Here is a 9,869-nt window from a genome sequence, read left to right as displayed (position 1 = left end):
ACACACACACACACACACACACACACACACACACACACACACACACAAAACTAGCCGTGTAACCTTGGGCAAGTTATTTAATCCCAATTGCCCTCCAAAAAGGCAAAAACAAATAAATAAATAAATGATAGAATCTCTCAGGATGTTCTGGAGTATTCAGGAGATTACTACAATCAATACCATGTCATTTAGAAACCATAGCATTTAGAGATCTTCACCATCTATAGGGAATAACTCTTCCCTTTGGGCTCTTAGCAGATGATTATATGTCTCTCTGTTTTATCTTACCTTATATTGATAATTAGAGGTTAAGAATGATTGGGGAAAATCATAAATATTATTATTGCCCAAAAAAAGGGGAAGGATAGGAGGATGTAGTAATCATGGATCAATATGCCTATTTCCTCATCTCCTTGATTAAAATATGACAAGAGAAAGGTTTTGCAAATTATTTTCTATATCGGACCACATTCACAGTCATACAGACTGACTAAAAGGTATAGAGAATCCAGGATATAAAATCCCAGTATGTTTATTGTTTGGGGTTTTTTTTAAGGACTACCAGCAAAGCAAATTCAGCCTTTTAAAAGGCTCTTCTCAAAAAAGTTACCTGTCAAACACAGGTTAAGAATATATAAGATGTTTGCTAGCTCCAACCACAAGGGAAATTCTGGTCAGATCATCATTTTTTTTCCTCCAAGTTTTATCGATGTCTCAGGAGTTGAGTTCTAGGTCTCCTCTACTCTGGGATCAGAGGGAACTAAGGATGTTTCCTTCACCCTGGGAGTCTTTCTTTTGCCCTGGGCTACTCCTTTCCTCAGAGGAAAGTAGGTGGCTTAGTAGAGTGCTGGACCCGGAGTGAGGAAGACCTGAGCTCAAATCTTGCCTCAGACATTTACTAGCTTAGCTGTGTGACCTTGGGCAAATCAGTTAACCTCTGTTTGACTTAATCCACTGGAGAAGGGAATGGCAAACCACTCCAATTTGCCAAGTATTGACATGGACAGTGTCGTGCGTGGCATCATGAAGAGTCAGATACAATTCCTCTTTTCTCAGGATAAGACTAAGTTGGAGTGGCTTTTCCTTCACCAAGGACACTGAGGTTTCCCCCTTCCCTCTATGACTGGTCTAAGTTAACGTCCTTTTCTTGGAAAGAAAGAAGGTCTTTTCTTCAATCCTCAATTAAGTCAGAAGTTAACCTTCTCTGGTTGAATAGACCCATTTGAAGCCTTTTCCTGTTTTTTTGTGTTTTGTTTTTGGTGAGGGGGAAGGGACAGGAATTCGAGAGAAGGAATCTTTATCTTTATTTATCTCACTGTCTCAAGGTCCTTTTTTTCAGTAACCAACTGAGGCCCACCTGTGCATTCCCCCTTTTTTTCCCTCTAAAAGCAACAGGCAACCAGGCAGTCAGGCAGTCAGATAGTCAGGGCTAAGATTTTATTTGTTTGCTGGAGGATTGTTTGGGTTTTTTGCCTCTTCCAAATGAGATTATCTTCAACCCTTAAAAATTCTTTCACTTTCACTTTCATCTCTCAGAGGACCTGGACCATACCTGCAGCCAGTCAAGGGAGGTAAGCTGTATGGTAATCGGGTCTTTATTTCATGCTGTAGTAGGGCTGAGTCATAACATTTCCTTCTGTCCCGCCATCTTAGCCTCCTCTATCAATTTTGTACTTATTCCCTTGAATGCTTGTAGGAGTTCTACTTCTCACCTACTTTTGGAGAAACTATGAGCTAAACCAAAAGTAGCCTATATTTTCCTAGAGCAACACCAGGGGAAGGAACCAAAGAGAGAAAATTACCTTCTTGGGGTCAGCCCCCAGTATTTAAACTAGTACATAGGAGACCAGAGTCTTGGGGGGCCCTGGGCCACAGATTACACTGCGATTTCACTAACAAGCACTAACGCAATTACACAGAAAATTCAGTCTCCATCTTTCCCCTCTGACTACCCAAAAGAAATCTTGCTATTATCCCAATTTTCTGGACACACAAAGGCATGTAGAGGCAGAGAGCACACACAAATCAGTGCAGTGAGTGTTCTGGCTACTGATTACCCAGGGCTCAGAGCATGGGAAGTGTCTTCTGTTTGCCGAAATTACCTCTTAGATTTCTGCAAGTTGGTTTACCAAGTTTCCTTGTGGATCAGGCAGCAGGCAGAGCCTGCCCTGCCTGCTGGGAGGACTGGACCCTCACTGGTCAGTCTCTCTATTACATGTAGATAATGTGGTAAGTGGGGGCAAAAAAAAGGAAGCGCTCACTCATCACAGTCTAGCCATACTCACTTCGAGAAGATGGGTGACTGTCAAAAATAACATCTGGCAACAGGCCACCAGGAAGTCCATTGGTACTACAATGCATAAAACCATCTTCGCAGTAGCTACAGAAAAATAAAAACCCATTTAAATCCTTCCCGAAATGGAATAAATAGACAGTCACATGCACTCTTTTTAACTCAGAGCCTAGAAAAACCTCTCCCCCAGGATCCACCTCTTCTCTAACAAAATAAACACAGGGCTCAGTATTTCAAAGGACCCTTGAAGAAGACTTGGTCTGACTTCCAGTCTTAATCTTTATGACTTTGCAGATTGGGTCCAAAACCCTTCTGAGTCACAAAGGTTTTTACTGGTATCCATCATACTTACCAAAACCACACCCACTAATTCTCCTAAGGGTTGTTTGAGAAATGAATAAACAGACAGAAAGTTCTCTTTGCTGAAGAAAAAGAAAAATGGGAAGGGAAGGCAAGGCAAAAGAAGACAAAGGAAAGGAAGAAAAGGAAAGGGAAGGAGAGGCAAGGCAATATGCAGGCTCATCTCCAAAAGACTGTGTGTTGAATTACAAAGCATTGGACAAAGACAAAACATGAAGGAAACACACAGTATGCTAGAAGAAAGAACAGCAAGGAAAAATTCAAGAAAGCAATCAAGCAGGAAGAGCCCTTTGTCCAGATGTCCTTGGCATAGAGTGACTGATGACAAAGGTCTAGGTCTAGTGTTGGTCATACTGTAAATTAATTGAATGACACTGATCAAGGCTATCTCAACAGCCTGTTGTTCCTGGGCTACAGGAAATGGAAAAGGATCATTGAATGGAGTCATTTGTGTCAAAGAAGGGGCCCCATGAAGCATAGCAGCACAAGGTTGTGGCTGGCCAATCACATCTTTAAAGACTATCATGCTTCCTGATACATTTCATTTTTTCTGGACCCTCACAAAGGAGCCCAAACACTCATCTAATAATAATAGCTAATAACTTGGATTTATATAGTGCTCTATAAGGTTTAAAGAACACTTTATCTAAGTTTTCTCCTCAGGTCCTCACAATAAGCCTGTGAGGTATTATCTCCATTTTAAAGATGAGGAAATTGAGGCTGAGGAAGGTTATACAGCTAGTAAGTGTCTGAGGCAGGATTCGAATTCGAGTCTTCCACTAAGACTGCAAGTCTAGGGTTCTGCCTACTTTACCACCTAACTCTGCCTCTTTATCATCTCCTTCAGGTCTTATCACACTGAGGTCAAGAAGTAGGACCAAGCAACCAAGCATGAAACAGGAACAATGAGAGAATGTGGGCTGTTGGGCATAGTTTACATTTAAAAAAAAAAAAAGATTCTGCATTTCTAGCCTAGGGCTCTAGCCTACCCAAGACACAGTAAAAGAGAGTCAGGAGACCTATTATCTATCATTAAATACAACACTTGATCTAGAGCAAACTACTTTATCTGAATAGCATAGTCTTCATTTGTGAAATAAAAGGAAGGAAAGATATAAGTATTTATTTAGTGGTTACTATGTACCAGGTTTTATGCTAAGCATTTTACAAATATCTTATTTGATCCTTACAATAACCCTGGGAGGTAGTTGTTCTTATTATCCCCATTTTACAGATGAGGAAACTGAGGCAGACTGAGGTTAAATTACTTGCCCAAGGTTAACCTAGCCAGTTAAACTCTGAGGCTAGATTTGAATTCAGGATTTCCTTTTTTTATTTTTATTTTTCACCAGTTACACATAAAAACAATTTTTAACATTCGTTTTTAAAACTGAGTTCTAAATTCTCTCCCTTCTTCCCTCTCCCCCCCATTGAGAAGGCAAGCATGATATAGGTTATACATGTGTAGTCATGTTTCCATAATAGTCATGTTGTGAAAGAAAACATAGGTCAAGGGGAGGGGAAGATCCTTAAGGAAAATAAAGTTTTTAAAAGTATGCTTCAGTCTGTATCCAGACACCATCAGTTCTTTCTCTGGGAATGGATAGCATTTTTCATCATAAGTCCTTCAGAGTTGTCTTGGATCATTGTATTGCTGAGAATAACTAAGCCATTGGTGTCTTATCATCTTATAATATTGTTATTACTTTGTACATAGTACACTTCACTTTGCATCAGTCCATGCAAGTCTCCCCAGGTTTTTCTGAGAGCATCCAGCTCATCATTATTTTTTTTTAAATGATGATAAAGGCTATATTTTAGATATACAATACAATCCAGAAAAAAAAATTGTAATACAGATAATGCCAATTTTCATTAACAAAAAGTAAACATGAATGCTAACCAAGCTGTAGTTCACCATCATTTCTTATAGCACAATAATATTCCATCATAATAATATGGACAACTATTCCCCAATTGATGGGCTTCCCCTCAACTTCTAATTCTTTATTACCAGAAAATAGCTGCTAAATACTTTTGTACATATAGGTCCTTTTCCTTTTTGTTTATGTCTTTTGGGATACAGACCTAATAGGGGTATTGCTAGGTCAAAGATGTGCATGGTTTTATATTCCTTTGGGCATAGATCCTAATTGCTCTACAGAATAGTTGAATCAATTCACAATTCTACCAACAGTGCATTAAAGTCTTATTTTTTCCACAATCCCTCCAACATTTGTCATTTACCTTTTCTGTCCTATTGGTCAATATAATAGGTATAAGATAGTAAGTACCTCGGGGGGGTAGCTGGTAGGTGTTGCAGTGAGTAGAGCACCGGTGCTGAGGTCAGGAGGACCTGAGTTCAAATTCGGTCTCAGACATTTAACACTTACTAGCTGTATGACTTTGGGCAAATCACTTACCCCCAATTGCCCTCCCTCCCCCCTGACAAAAAAAGAAAAAAAAAGATAGTACCTCAGAATTATTTTAATTTGCATTTCTCCAATCAATAGTGAGTTGGAGCATTTTTTCATATGGCTATAGATAGCTTTGATTGCTTCATGTGAAAACTGTTCATTTCTTTTGATTAGTTATAAATTAGGGAATAACTCTTATTTTTTATAAATTTGACAGCTTTCTATATGTTTGAGAAATGAGGCCTTTATCAGAGAAACTTGCTACCTGGGCTAACTATATTTCCCTCCATCCTATCTCCTCACCACCACCCCCCCATTTATTCTATTCTTTCTCTCCTTTCACCCTGTCCCTCCTCAAAAGTGTTTGCTTCTCACTACCCCTTCCCCCAATCTGCCTGTTTTTCTATGATCTCCCCCCCTCTCTTATCCCTTTCCCTTCCTACTTTCCTGTAGGGTAATATAGATTTCTATACCCAATTGTGAACTCGGGTTTTCCTGGCTATAAGCCCAATACCCCATCTACTGTACCAGGTAGCTGCCTCTAGATTGGGCTGGATAAGCTCTATGATTCCTTCCTATAATACAGCCATTAGGCACTCACCACATGGTGTGATGGTCTGAGAAGATATCTTCAGGCTGAAAGATCTCACCATCATAATAACAGGGGCACTGGGCTTTGGGCACACAGTTTCTCTTCTCGTCAGTATATAGCCCAGGAGGACAAAAACAGCCCTCAAGGCAGACCTGACTGCATTCCACATCTGGATAGGAGAGGGAGCGGCAGGTCTGATTGCAAGGAGTCCCACACTGCTGATACACCTGGCCCTCTGGACAGCTTAATGCTGGAGAAGAGAGAGAAGAAGAGTGAAAGTTTTGGTCTTGGCATTTGTGATGGCGGGGGAGGAACGCTCCATATGTGCCCTCCTCCCTAGATTCAGACATATCACTACCTGCAGTCATAAGGAATAAGCCCCTTCCCCAATCTGTGTGTACTGAGCCTGTACCTTTTTCCACTATCCACTGTTACCTTGTACATGCTGGTATGAATGGGAATTTTGAAGATGTTATTTTTATCATTAGTTGGATGCACTTGATACATCATCAGAACAATGGGGAAAGAGAAAGACCAGGGAAGAATTACTTAAAGAAGCACAGGGAAAAATTGTGTGAAAGAGGGGGAGAATAAGAGTGCAGTATAGACTTGGCTCCAGGGGTTTTCCCTGGTAGCCCATCAAGAGTAGACTAAGTACCAAAGTTTGTTGTTGTTCAATTGTTTCAGATTCTTCATGACTTCATTTGGAGTTTTCTTGGCAAAGATACTGGAGTGGTTTTCCATTTCCTTCTCCAGCACATTTTATAGATGATGAACCTGAGGCAAACAGGGTAAAGTGACTTGCCCAGGGTCACACAGCTGGATTTGAATTCATGAAGATAATTTCCTGATTCCTGATTCCAAACCCAGTGCCCTATCCTCTATGCTACCTAGCTGCCCCAAATGCAAAGTTAAGAGTTAACTAATTGGCCTGGTAGAGACTATAAAAGTGAGACTAGTTTATTAGGCTTTCCAGGTGAGCTAAATGACAAAGCTTTCTGTCTACAATTCATCTATGTGCATCTAACTGAAGCTCTCACATTCCTCACTCGTGGAAAAGTATTTACAAAACCTTTACTAGTCAAGTGATAACTACTGGTCCATGGTTCAGGAGGCGCAAAATGTTGTAAGGGATACAGAGCTGACCTAAGAATCAGTATGACCTGGGTTCATAGCCTGCCTCCAATACATACAGACTTGTATGACTGCATACATCACTTTACCTCTCAGCACTCCCCACCCAGGTAGCTCAAAAAAACCCAACTTGTAGAGCAGATGCAGATACACCTTGATAGAGCGACTTCTGACTACTAGTAAAACCTCAAGTCCAGTGCCCCTCACAAAGGATCAGTTTACCAATAAGGTCCTGACACACTGCAGTTTATAGTTCCAAAGAGAAGGGACAACCTTCCAACCACTTCCTTCCTGCCAGCCTTCTGCTATCTAATGATTCAGGATGGGTGGGACTACAACAAACCCTTTAAGGTCCCAGAGAGGCTCAGCTTCAAAGAGTGCGGCCATGGCCTGGCTCTGGCATTCTGGGAACAGAACACAGCACCCGTCAGACCAGTGTGGCATGGCGTGTAGCAATCAGGCTCAGGGAGGCCCCTTAAGCAAACACTTTGGACAAGTATAAACAGCTTAATTAGCTCAGAGACAACATTGTGGTGCAGTGGAAGAAAGTCCCAACTCTAGCATTAATTAGTACTATTAGAACAAGGCACAGCTTGGAAGGCTTAAATGAGGTGCACTCCAATGTACATCAAGGTCTTTCCTAACGCTAAGGCACTACATGAAGGTGAATCCTTCCGGAGGTACTGTTATTTTCCCTTTGTTCAGTGTGAAAAAGTTCTTTGCTTCCAAATTGGTCTTTTCAGGCTGGCTGAAACCCACAAAAAAAGCAAACGCTTGTGGTAGCAAAATCAGGTGACCGCAGCAGAGGAGTGTTTGCTCATTCATTTATTCATTCGACAAACATTTATTAAGCTCCTACTGTGCTCAGAATCCTGTACTAGGTCTTGGGGGAAATATAAAGTTTAACTAAGGCAGTGTCTGGGGAGAAAAGACAAAGAGACTATTATGATATTGTGAGATTGGAGGAGATAGAATGTGTAGTGGATAGAAGGCCAGCCTCAGGGTAAGAAAGTCCTGGGTTTAAGTCAGAAATATGCAGGTAAATCAACACCTGGGCTTGAGGAAGAAGGCAAGGGGTGGAGAGGGGGGGCGGGGGAGGACATGTATATACATACACTTTAGACTTTAATCTTTATTATTAACACTTAAAAATCTAGACAATCACCAAAACAACAAATCAAGTCCTGGTTTTTATCTAGTGCCCATTTGAGTTTTAAATGCTCTCACTGAAAACTTAGTGGCTATTCTACAGATTTGAGCCTTAATTCTGACAAATATAAGCTGCTTAACAAGTCTACCTCAACATCCCCAGGCAACACTTTGGTATTATAAATTGGCAAGGAGTTGTGACTCTGCCAGGGTGAAGGGAATTTTCCTGAGATGAGTCTTTCCAGCAATGAGGTCACAGGTCCAGACCAAATATAACCATATTACATAACATTATATAAATGCATTAGAGAAGTACCAAGCAGAATACCGTCTGAGGGGAAAGTCATCAGGAAGGCTGAGGGAAAGTAAAGGGCATTTTCATGGCGGAAGTGCCACTTAAATTGGACTTTATAAAGCCTGGCTAGGAATTTGGCTGGCAAAGGGGAAGAGAGAGGACATTAGCAACAATTCGATCCAAAGCAGAAAGAGAGAAGAGTGTTTAGGGGACTAGAAATCTCTCCGTGTTTTTGTCTAGGGGACAGAGCGTATGGAAGAGAATATAAGACATAAGGTTAGAAAGATAGGGTAGCATCAAATTATGGAGAACTTTGAATGTCAAATAAAAGGGTTCAAATTTTTCTTAGGAGGAAATACAGGGAGATCACTGTCAGTGTTCAACAAGGGATTCTCCGGGATAGCTAAGGAAAATTTCTGCTAGGAAGGAGAGCCCTTTGTTCTCTCCTGACTGATTTGTCCTGCGTAACCTGAGGGAGCAGGGTGCAGCTGGGAAAGCTGGGAGTCAGTCAGATGGCCCAGATTCAGCTCCCTGCTCTGTCATTTACAAGCAGTGGATCCTCTCTAAACCCCAGGATTCTCATCTGTAAAATGAGGGTGTTGGCCTACAACAGTCTAAACACTCTCTTTCAGTACTATGATCCTAAAATTCCTTCAGATTAAGAAGGTATGGTTACTTTTATCTGTCAGGTATCACTTGGATTAAATAGTCTCTATGCCCAAAGGGCTATAAAACTGTGCATACCTTTTGATCTGGCAATACCACTGTTAGGTCTACAGCCCAAACAGGGCTATAGGAAGGACCTATTTGTACCGAAAAAAAATTCCTGGCTACTCTTTGTAGTGGCTAAGAACTGGAAATTGAGGGGATGCCTGTCAGTTGGGGAATGGCTGAACAAGTTGTGGTATATCAGTGTGATGGAATGTTATTGTGCTATAAGAAATGACAAGCAAAATGATTTCAGAAAAACCTGGAAAGACTTACATGAATTGATGGAGAGTGAAGTGAGCAGAAGAAGGAGAACATTGTACACAGTAATAGCAATATTGCACAATAAAGAACTGTGAATGACTTAACTATTCTCAGCAATACAATGTCCAAGACAAACCTAAAAGACTCATGATGAAGTGCTCTAGAGAAAGAACTGATAATGTCTGAATACAGACCAAAGCATACTATTTTTCACTTTATTTCCTCTTTTATTCTGTTTTTATTTTAATCTTCTTATACAAAATGACTAATATGGAAATGTTTTACATGATTGCACATGTATAGCCTATATTGGATTGCTTACCATCTCAGAGAGGAAGGAGGGAAGGAGAGAGCAAGGGAGGGATAGAATTTGGAACTAAAAAGCTTTTTTTTTAATGATTAAAATTGTTTTAACATGTAATTTTGTAAAAAATAAAATATTATTTTTAAAAAATTAGATTGTCTCCATCAAAGAAAAGGGATTCTTCCAACTCTGAGGTCTTTTTGAATAGGGATTATACATGACTTCAGCCTCTCCTATTCTGCCTTCCTTTGAGTCTCAGGTTTAGCAGGTCAAAGCAGAACAGGGACAAACTGAGATGCTCTTGGAGGGGGGGGGGTCAGAATTTGAGGGGAGGAGAAGAAAGGAAAGGGATA

General features: G+C 40.6%; 1 protein-coding gene across 5 annotated transcripts in view; it reads right to left on the bottom strand.

The window, feature by feature from the left end:
- VWF (von Willebrand factor) overlaps nucleotides 1–9,869 on the bottom strand; it is a 212,622-nt gene that overhangs the window by 111,283 nt on the left and 91,470 nt on the right. For all 5 annotated transcript variants that reach the window (XM_069106080.1, XM_069106083.1, XM_069106078.1 and 2 more), the window contains 2 exons: nucleotides 5,672–5,912; nucleotides 2,286–2,380 (listed from right to left, as the gene is read on the bottom strand). In XM_069106080.1, the coding sequence (XP_068962181.1) occupies nucleotides 2,286–2,380; nucleotides 5,672–5,912 (336 nt within the window). The remainder of the gene's footprint in view (nucleotides 1–2,285; nucleotides 2,381–5,671; nucleotides 5,913–9,869) is intronic.

The sequence above is a fragment of the Petaurus breviceps genome, unplaced genomic scaffold (genome assembly GCF_028583685.1).
Source record: "Petaurus breviceps papuanus isolate PSGF00001 unplaced genomic scaffold, PetGlider_PUasm1.0 78, whole genome shotgun sequence".
Lineage (NCBI taxonomy): Eukaryota > Metazoa > Chordata > Mammalia > Diprotodontia > Petauridae > Petaurus > Petaurus breviceps.
The sequence above is the reverse complement of the archived record's forward strand: the minus strand, read 5'-3'. Positions and strand labels throughout refer to the sequence as shown.